The sequence below is a fragment of the Bos grunniens genome, chromosome 7, assembly GCF_055505025.1.
Source record: "Bos grunniens cultivar Pamir isolate PY7600 chromosome 7, Bosgru_T2T1.0, whole genome shotgun sequence".
In the NCBI taxonomy this organism is placed as follows: Eukaryota; Metazoa; Chordata; class Mammalia; order Artiodactyla; family Bovidae; genus Bos; species Bos grunniens.
This window is the reverse complement of record NC_141171.1, coordinates 7484983-7495363: the sequence shown is the minus strand read 5'-3', so window position 1 is coordinate 7495363 and position 10381 is coordinate 7484983. Positions and strand designations below refer to the sequence as shown.

Here is a 10381-nt window from a genome sequence, read left to right as displayed (position 1 = left end):
CATGGAAGTAACCTAGATATCCATTAACAGATGACTGGATAAAGAAGATGTGGTGCATATCTACAATGGAATATTACTCAGCCATAAAAAGGAACAAAAGTGAGTCAGTTGAACTGAGGATGAACCTAGAGTCCGTCTTTTATCTTTAAAAAAATTTTTTTATTTGTGTATAGTTGATTTACAGTGCTGCATTAGCTTCAAGTGTACAGCATATTGATTCAGTTATACATGTACCTATATTCATTCCTTTTCAGGCACAGACTGGAGTAAGTCAGAAAGAGAAAAACAAAGGTCATATGTTAACACATAAATGAGGAATCTAAAAAAATGGTACAGATGAACCTATTTTCAGGGCAGGAATAGAGACACAGACATAGAGAACTGACATGTGGACATAGTTGGGGGGAGGGGAGATTGGGATGAAATGGGAGATTAGGATTGATATACACTATCATGTGTAAAATACTTGACTAGTGGGAACCTGCTGTTATAGCATAGGGAGCTCAGCTGGGTGCTGCATGATAACCCAGAGGGGTAGGATGTGGAGTGGGTGGGACAGGGGTTTAAAAGGAAGGGATATATGTATACATACAGTTGATTTGTTTTGTTATGAAGCATAAACTAACACAACACTGTAAAGCCATTATACTCCAGTTAAAATAAAGAGATTGTGATGATAGAGTCTATGGCAGAAGGGGGAAAATTGGGGAAAAACTAATAGCTAGTGTGCATCCAACTCCTATGGAGTGTGGGTATTTTACAGACCTGAATCACTGCAGGAGTTCTATAGAGATAGAAATTACTAAACCCAAACCATCTGTCACCTTCCATACCACCAAACTGGCCATTAGGAGCTTAGGGGATGGAAAGTTCTGTGGAAGCTTCTCTGTATGGCATTCTTCAGCTCCTTATTCCTGAGGCTAAAAATGATGGGGCTAAGAAAGGGGGTAAAGACTGTGTAGGTGGTGGCCAGCAGAGTGTTACTGTCCATAGAATGAGGGCCCTTGGGTTTGAGGTAGATGATGGAGGCAAAACCGTAGTGCACGACCACTATGGTGAGGTGGGAGACACAGGTGGAGAAGGTCTTGTGCCGGCCCTCAGTGGAGGGGATCCTCAGGATGGCAGCCACGATGAAGACATAGGAGAGGACGATGAAGAATAAGCACCCCATCAGGGCTGTGACACAGACCATGATCACACCCATGGTGACAGAGGCTGTCTCCTTACCACAGGCCAACTTCAAGAGGGAAAGCACATGGCAGACAAAATGATGTATCTCCTTAGATCCACAGAAGGTGAGATGAAAAACTATCAATGTCAACATCATCCCCATGACTGAGCCACCAGCCCAACACCAGGACACAAGACGGGCACAGTCTCGGGTGCTCATGAGCACGTTGTAGCGCAGGGGGTGGCAGATGGCCACGTAGCGGTCGTAGCCCATGATCATGAGCAGGAAGGAGTGGGTGAAGCCAAATGTAAAGGAGAAGAACATCTGGCTGGCACAGGCCACAAAAGTGATGGAGCGGTGGGTGGAGAGCATGTCCGCCAGCATGCGAGGGGTGACTGCAACAGTGAACAGGATCTCGGAGATGGAGAGGGTGCACAGGAAGAGGTACATGGGGATGTGGAGGCTGTGCTCCCTCCAGATGGTGCCCATGATGAGCAGGTTCCCCAGCAGCGTGAACAGGTACATCATCAGGTATAGCAGGAAGAAAGTGGGCAGGAGCTGCTGAGGGAAGTTGGAGAAGCCGATGAGGATGAATTCAGACACTGTGCTGTCGTTCTGACCAGACGAGGATGCTGCATCTGGGGAGATCAGAAACAAGATGAAGACCCAGTGGTTAAAACAGAGGCTCTAACATAGGTTAAATGGCAATCAAAGACATCTATACTAGTCTCACAATCTTCACCAGTAAGATGTAGTAAATCATAATAGTACTTTGTGCTCATGCTCATGGTCAGTCACTCAGTCATGTCTGACTCTTTGTGACCCCATCAACTGTAGCCTGCCAGACTCCTCTGTCCATGGGATATCCCAGGAAGAATACTGGAGCAGGTTGCCATTTTCTCCTCCAGAGGATCTTTCTGACCCAGGGATGGAACCCATGTCTCCTGCATTGGCATGCAGATTGTTTACCACTGAGCCACCTGGGAGCCCATAATAGTACTTACCATTTATTAATGTGATATTGGTAAACTAAGATCAGCTCCATAAGTGCTTAAGATATTGTTTGGCTACTGGGTTATTTTTATGAACAATGATGGAAAGAAATAAAAGGATCTAGAATTGTAATCATTAAAACAGACATGGATGATCTGGGTCATATTCTCTTGATTAGTGCTCCTGTTCTAGAAAACATATATTTGGTTATTAGCATTCTGAAAAATCTTTCCTCTCTGATAATATTTGTCCTTTTATTGAGTAACCCATTCATCTTTATTTTCAAACTATTTTATTGGTACTCACTTCTGGCATCCTATCTCACATTTTGTACTTGCTCTTCTAAAGAACCAAATTGAAAATTTGAAAATAAAAAAATGGACAAATATATGCCAGGAAAATGTGTACCAAAGGAAATACGAGGCAGCAATCTTGAACGCAGGAACAATGAAATTAATTGTAATAATAGCCATAAGATCTCTGTTACCATATGCCAGTAAAAAGAACCAAGTTCCCTGGAGAGGTGATCTGGTCACGGAAGGAAGCTTAAGAGACCTCTTCAGCTGTAAAATGGAACTTTCACTGAAAATGTGTTAATGTTAAAGGATGCCAGAACCAGATTCAAAACATGCCCACTGAGCATCAAAAAAGGTGATCACGTGCAAAGGATGAAAGAATAAGCTAAATGACACCATGAGGGATCAATCAGAAAATCTAGAAGGTGAAACCCTACAGAGAACAGTTGGTCTGTTCTCATCAATAAGCCAGTATCAAGAAAAAATGAATAGACAAGCAAAGGCCATGATAACAATATACAATATGGGGTATTGATTTAGATAAGTAGCTGGAAAGTATTTTTAAGGAACTAGAGTCTCTTCTGGTGTGAATGAATGATAAAATACAAATAATAGGGATTATTCTTAATTTAGTTATTCATTTAAATGTGATTTTTGTTGTAAAAAGGCTGTGAAGGAAAATATAACCAGTTTAAAATCATATTGAAATATAAAAATTACACATATGCACACAGGATGGGCCTAAGAGGAATATTTTATGTTAGCTGAAAGAAAATTGTAGCAACCTGCATATATATGATTAACACATACAACAATATACACTTGAATATTAGGAAGAAATATTCAACATAACTTCAATGAAATAGTTATAGAAATACTAAATCAGTACTAGATAGATAGATTAAAAAAAATTGAAGTTGGAAGTTCAAACAGAGCTTAGAAATGCAATTTGGGAATTATTCATTGCAATTCTTTAATAATATTCAAACATTAGCTCCTAGGCATACTTAGGTTCTTCTCCAAACAAAATTAAACATTTTTTCAAGTATGCAGAGGGCCTTAACCAAATCTTGCACTGTTTTAGGACATAGAGAACATTTTTATTCACTTGGAAGTATAAATAATAAATAGATTGAAATGCACTAAAAATGGAAATCAGTAGAGAACCAGTAGCTTTCCAAATTCCATAAGTGGGAAATAAACAAATAATCATTTGTTTCAGTATTAAATAATATAATAAATGAAGAAATATTTATAATTAAATAATGTAAGCATCAAATGTCAAAGTTTTAACCTAAAACGTTACTATGAGGGGCGTACGGATCTTTAAATATATTTATCAAGCTACTTTGTCCAATGTGAAACGAATCGCCAGTCCAGATTCGATGCATGATACAGGATGCTCGGGGCTGGTGCACTGGGGTGACCCAGAAGGATGGTATGGGGAGGGACGTGGGAGGCAGGTTCAGGATGGGGAACAAGTATACACCCGTGGCGGACTCATGTTGATGTATGGCAAAACCAATACAATACTGTAAAGTAATTAGCTTCCAATTAAAATAAATTTATATAAAAAAAGAAGTTGAAACAAAAAATGAAATGAATGAATTTTCAGAAGCATATAAAATTGCAGAACTAGTACAAGAAAATAATAGAGACCCTAGATACTCAAAAAAGTTTTAAAGAAACTGAAATGATTAAAGGCTTTCTCTTCCTATAATCATTAGTCCCCGTTTACAAGTGAGTGCTCTTAAACCTTTGAGGAATACTTGATGAATATCTTACACATATGCTTAAAAAAAAAATGAAATCCGCTGAGCTCATTTCATCAGGTTAATGCAATCTGATTCTAAAGCCAGGTAAGAATGTTATAAGAAATGACAATTACAGGTCCACTTTACCTATCCTTCCAAATTTTATAATCCATTAAAAGATATTACTTAACAAAATAAAATGATGTATTAACATTAGTGTGTTATGATCAGGTGATAAATATGGATGACAAGAAGGTGCAACATCATTAATTTATCACATAAACAAACTGAAAAAGAAAAATGATAGAATTCTTTTGATCCAGGAAGGAACATATTTTCTAAAGTTAAACTACTATTTATGATTTTTAACTTTTTTATATAATTGACATATAACCTTGTATTAGTTTTACGTGTACAGCATAATGATTTGATATATGTATGTTTATTTGTGATTCTTTAAAAAACCTTTTTACAACACAAACTTGAAGGGGACTTTCTCGGCTAGATAAAGAATACATACTAGAAACCTAGCTAATATTATATACTAAGTGGGGACCTTTACATGCACCCAACATTCTATAGGAACAGGAATAAACCAAGGTTACTCACTGTCTCTGCTGTTCTTTAACATGGAACTGAAAGCCATGAGCAGTTCTACAAAGAAAGAAGATACATAAAGATAGGAAGGGAAGTGACCTTATCATCTATCCAGAAAAAAAAAAATTAAAAAATCAAGATGTAAAATGTTAAAAATTAAGTAAACAAGAGAGATATACCCTCTCGGGTAGTGAGAAAATTATAGTCATAGCCACTTTTTAAAAGTGTGAACCTGGATTAGACATGTTCTTTGTTGTTTAGTCGCTAAGTCATGTATGACTCTTTTGCAACCTCATGGACTGTAGCCCGCCATTCTCCTCTGTCTATGGGATTTCCCAGGCAAGAATACTGGAGTGGGTTGCCATTTTCCTTCTCCAAGGGATCTTCCCGACCCAGAGATTGAACTCACATCTCCTGCATTGGCAGGGAGATTCTTTACCACTGAGCCACTAGGGAAGCACTGATTAAATCAATTTCATATCTCAGAAAATATCCCTTCATTATTCAAATCCTAGTAAAGGTGGCAGCATAAATCAAAGAGAAAAGATAAGATTGTTTACTTCTTTTTGATGGGAAAACTGTTCATTTCATGAAGCAAAGTAAATCTGAATTTCTGCCCAAGAACAAATGCAAAAGTGGCATTCAGACAGATTCAAGACATAAATATGTGATATCAAAACATAAATATGTAATCTCAACCAAAGTTAATGGAAGAAAGGGCAAGAGAATTAGTTTGTTGGTATTCAAAGACACAAATGCTAAGGATATTTTAAAAAATGCAAACATCAACATTAAGGATTTTTATTCACAAAGGAAATCCTGGACAAAGTTATTAGGCAGATGGAATATTGGGAAAAATAATTGCATTGTGTAAAACTGACAATGAAATACTACCTAGAAAAATGAACACGAATTAGAAACCTTGGTACAGATATGAGCAGAGAAATTACAGGAATTTGTAAAGATGTGCCAAATGTAAAGATGCTCAGTAAAACAGGGAAGGGGAGTGGGCACACACACGTACACACACAGGGAAATTTCATTGTATAATTATTTAATTCCCCCAATTAGAAAATGCTTGGATTATGGGGAGAAAAGAATCCTCCTGCAATGCTGATGAGAATGTAGAATGATGGAAATTCAGAATAGGCTTGCTCTGTACTCCAGCAAATTTGGTCCTAAGTATATTTCAATTTCTCAAACCTATTTATAGGGGAGCAGGTAAGAGGATGTTCCTTTTATTAGTGGGGGACTTGGACAAGCCTGAAGAAGGCAGAAAGATGGGATGGAAGCAAACACTGGAGCCCCAGCCAGGTGTACACAAAGCATTGTAAGTGGATTTTTAAAAATAAAATTGAGTGAATAAAGCAGAAAACAGAGTGAACTCTCTATAATTCCACATTAAAAATATAGCACATGAAACTACATGAAAGGGGAACAGTTGATACATGTCACTGCACATTTGTCGAAACCCATAGAATGTATCACAGAGAGCGAAGCTTAATGTAAACTTGGAGTCCGGTTAATTATTGTGTATCTATATAGGTCCCTCAAAACAAATGTCTCATACTAATGCAACATGTAAATGACAGAAGAAACTATATAGCAAAGGAGGTAAGTGGGAACTCCCTATACTTTCTGATCAGTTTGTCTGTAAACCTAAAAGGTCTCTAATGAATTAAAGCCCATTAACTTGAGAATTAAAAAATTGAAAAGATATGCATATGGAAATCTAGATAAACGTGCAAGAACATAAACAGATCAGAGTACCCAGCTTCAGCTTCAGCATTCATGATAATTTCGGGCCACATCATCCTTTGGCTGTCGTTTTCATTGTACAATGTTTAGCAGAAACACTGGCCTTTACTAACCAGATGCCAATAACATCCCCTTCTCACCACGAACTGTGACAACTAAAAAAATTCCTGTTTATGTCCAAATGTACACGGTGGACCAGAATCAGCCTGGGCTCAGAACCGCAGTCCTACACGTTGCCAGGGGCACATAGGCTAAGCGAGAACTAGGGACGCACATTTCTTCCTACCCTCTCTCTCCTGGCCCTGCTCTGCTTGGTCTGTCTTTTCCAAGAAATGGCTAGCAAGGAAGGGCAGAAGAGAGTGTCCTGCTTGTTGCTGTCAGTGGCATCCACAGGCAGGCGTGGGGTCAGACCTAAGGGCTCCTCTCCCTGATACAGTGTGCTTTATCCCTGCTGAGTCTCCAGCAGACTGTTCCCCAAGAGTCTGTCCATGAAACCAGACCAAAAGGGCAGTCCCCTGGGTATGGAGAAACCAGGTGGGACCTCAGAGGACTCTCTGGCACCTGTACTCTCTGCTTCCTCTGCCAACTAGAGAGACTGCATACCCTATTGGGGGCTGAGGAGCAACTAGCTGTGGGAGAGAAAAGGCTGAATACAAATGCCCAACCCCCTCAGGGTCAAGTCAGAGGGAAGGCAAGAGCTAGAGGAGTCCAGACTGAGAATCCACTGTGGTGCCCTCAGGGAAAGGGCAGTCGGAAGACTTCTCAGAAAAAGGGTGACTTGGAGCTGGGTCCTGGAGAATGACTTCTCTTGGGGGTGATGTAAGTGCTCAGTGTCTTCTAGCCAAACTGCAAAGCTTCACCTCTCTTCTCAGTCAAGTTCTAACCTGTTCCTGTTGTCCTGCTGATCTAAACCAGATGGTCTGACAATAGCATGTGTCCCTAGGATAAAATATAAATATTTGATCTCTCATTCTTCATCTTGTTCCTGACACTCAGTAGGTAAATGTGTTAGTATCTTAGGAGTGATAGGTTTCTTTTTTATGCTGATGAGATGACTGGAGGCTGGGGGCCTCTACGTAGCTTGGATGGGGGCTGGTCTCCAGAAAGACCAACCATAAGAAATTTTGTTCTATGTGTGCCTTGTCTCTACTGCTATATCCTGGTTTGGCCCAAAGTGGTTGCTGCTAACCTAGGAAGGAGGCTCTAGGGGAGACAGAGGTGTGAAATGGGTGCACTCCTGTGACGTGTATGTGTATTTGCTCAGCACTGGTGTGTGAATCATCTTCTATGAGACCAGAGGAGACAGAATTCAGTCCACCTGTCATAAGAGGTCGGAAAGCCCAGTCTTGAAAGGAAAGGCTGCTGTTGTTCAGTTGCTCAGTCATCTCTGACTATTTGTGATCCCCTAGACTATAGCACGCCAGGCTTCCCTGTCCTTCACTCTTTCCCAAAGTTTGCTCAAACTCATGTCCATTGAGTTGATGATGCCATCCAACCACCTTGTCCTCTGTCGTCCACTTCTTCTCATGCCTTCAATCTTTCCCAGCATCAGGGTCTTTTCCAGTGAGTTAGCTCTTTGAATCAAGTGGCCAGGGGCTATAGAATAAGTTAAACACCAATGGCCAATGATTTAATTAACCATGGCTCTGTGATGAAACCTTTATAAATGCTTCCCAAACAGCACAATTTGGAGAGTTACTAAGCTGGTGACCACATGGAGGTGCTGGTAGAGTGGTGCGTCCAGGGAGGGATGGAAGCTCCTTGCACCTTCCCCCACACCTTGCCTATGCCTCCCCTTCTATTTGGCTGTTCCTGAGCTGTGTCTTTGATAATAAACTGGTCATAGCCACTGAAGCACTTGCCTGAGTCCCATGAGTCATTCTATCAAAGTGTGAAATCTGAAAAGGGGGTGGGTTTTGGAAAGTTCAACTTTTTGGCCAATTCAGATGGAAGTGTGGGTCCCACAGGCACTCAGTACTTGCAACCAATGTCTGAAGCGAGCTCCTCACCTCTGAAGTCTCACAGTAATTTCAGGTAGTTAGTGTCTGAGTTGAAATGAATTGTAGTACACCCAATTGGTGTGCAGAGTTGGAGAACTATCCTTGGTGTGGAAAGAAGCCACACGGTTGGTGTCTTAAGTGTTGTGAGTAAAAACAATTGGCCTTTATCTCCTTCTGTCTAGTCAGCAACCCTGCCCACTCCACTCCTGTAATCAGCTTCAAATCTGGCCATTCAACAGTCCAGGGTGCCTGCACCTCCCTCCCTCTACCTCTCCCCATCTCTTTCTAGGTCTCATCTCACCCACCCCTGCTGTCAGCAGCATGCTCTCCTCACAACATCCAGAAAGAGCTCTCTATATCAAGAATCTAATGATGCTACTTGTTCTTGAAACCATCTCCTGTTACCACCACTTTGGAATGTATTAAAAGCTCTTGGAGCCTCACTCTCTTTGTTTGACAAATAGTTCTCACCTTGTTGGTGTTGGAGAAGACTCTTGAGAGTCCCTTGCACAGCAAAGAGATCCAACTAGTCAATTCTAAAGGAAGTCAGTCCTGAATATTCATTGGAAGGACTGATATTGAAGCTGCAACTCCAATACTCTGGCCACCTGATGTGGAGAACTGACTCATTGGGAAAGACCCTGATGCTGGGAAAGATTGAAGGTGGGAGGAGGAGAAGGGGATGACAGAGGATGAGATAGTTGAATGGCATCACCGACTTGATGAACATAAGTTTGAGCAAGCTCCAGAAGTTGGTGATGGACAGGGAAGCCTGGCATAATGCGGTCCATGGGGTTGCAGAGTCAGAAATGACTGAGCAACTAAACTGAACTGATGTAGGATGGGTGTGAAGAGTAAATGTGATAATGGATTTTGTGTGTTTTGCAGTCTGGAAAATAGAGGACATTCCAGATAAGTTAGTTCCTTTATCCCTCCTTGTTGGATCCTACACTTAAAATTAAAATAACATGTACTGCAGCTTCCTCATCCGTTCACCTGCCAATGGACATCTAGGTTGCTTCCATGTCCTAGCTATTGTAAATAGTGATGCAATGAACATTGGGTGCTTGTGTCTTTTTCAATTCTGGTTTCCTCAGGGTATATGCCCAGTAGTGGGATGGCTGGGTCATATTTATGGTAGTTTTATTCCTAGTTTTTTAAGGAATCTCCTTATTTTTCTCCATAATGATGATATCAGTTTTCATTCCCACCAACAGTGCAAGAGGGATCCCTTTCTCCACACTATCTCCAGCATTTATTGTTTGTAGACTCTTTGATGATGGCCATTCTGACTAGAATATTGTAATTATCCTCCAATTAAAATAAATAAATAAAAATTAAAATAATGGTAAGAGAATAAAAGTGTAGGGGAATATCCATGACAACATACAGTTAAAGAGAGGAGCATTTAGAATCATTGCTTATTTTCCAATTTGGATTCCTTTTATTTCTTTTTCTGCTCTGATTGCTGTGGCCAAAACTTCCAAAACTATGTTGAATAGTAATGGTGAAAGTGGGCACCCTTGTCTTGTTCCTGACTTTAGAGGAAATGCTTTCAATTTTTCACCATTGAGGATAATGTTTGCTGTGGGTTTGTCATATATAGCTTTTATTATGTTGAGGTATGTTCCTTCTATTCCTGCTTTCTGGAGAGTTTTTATCATAAATGGACGTTGAATTTTGTCAAAGGGTTTCTCTGCATCTATTGAGATAATCATATGGTTTTTATTTTTCAATTTGTTAATGTGGTGTATTACATTGATTGATTTGCGGATATTGAAGAATCCTTGCATCCCTGGGATAAAGCCCACT

At 40.2% G+C, this 10381-nt stretch overlaps 1 protein-coding gene across 1 annotated transcript; it reads right to left on the bottom strand.

Moving 5' to 3' along the window:
* Positions 1–847: 847 nt before the first annotated feature.
* LOC147368211 (olfactory receptor 10H3-like) lies at positions 848–4857 on the bottom strand. Its single transcript, XM_086413432.1, has 2 exons — positions 4824–4857; positions 848–1809 (listed from the first exon to the last, which is right to left on the bottom strand). The coding sequence occupies exons 1-2, from the start codon at positions 4843–4845 to the stop codon at positions 848–850; spliced, it is 984 nt and encodes a 327-aa protein (XP_086269558.1). The 5' UTR covers positions 4846–4857.
* Positions 4858–10381: the final 5524 nt, after the last annotated feature.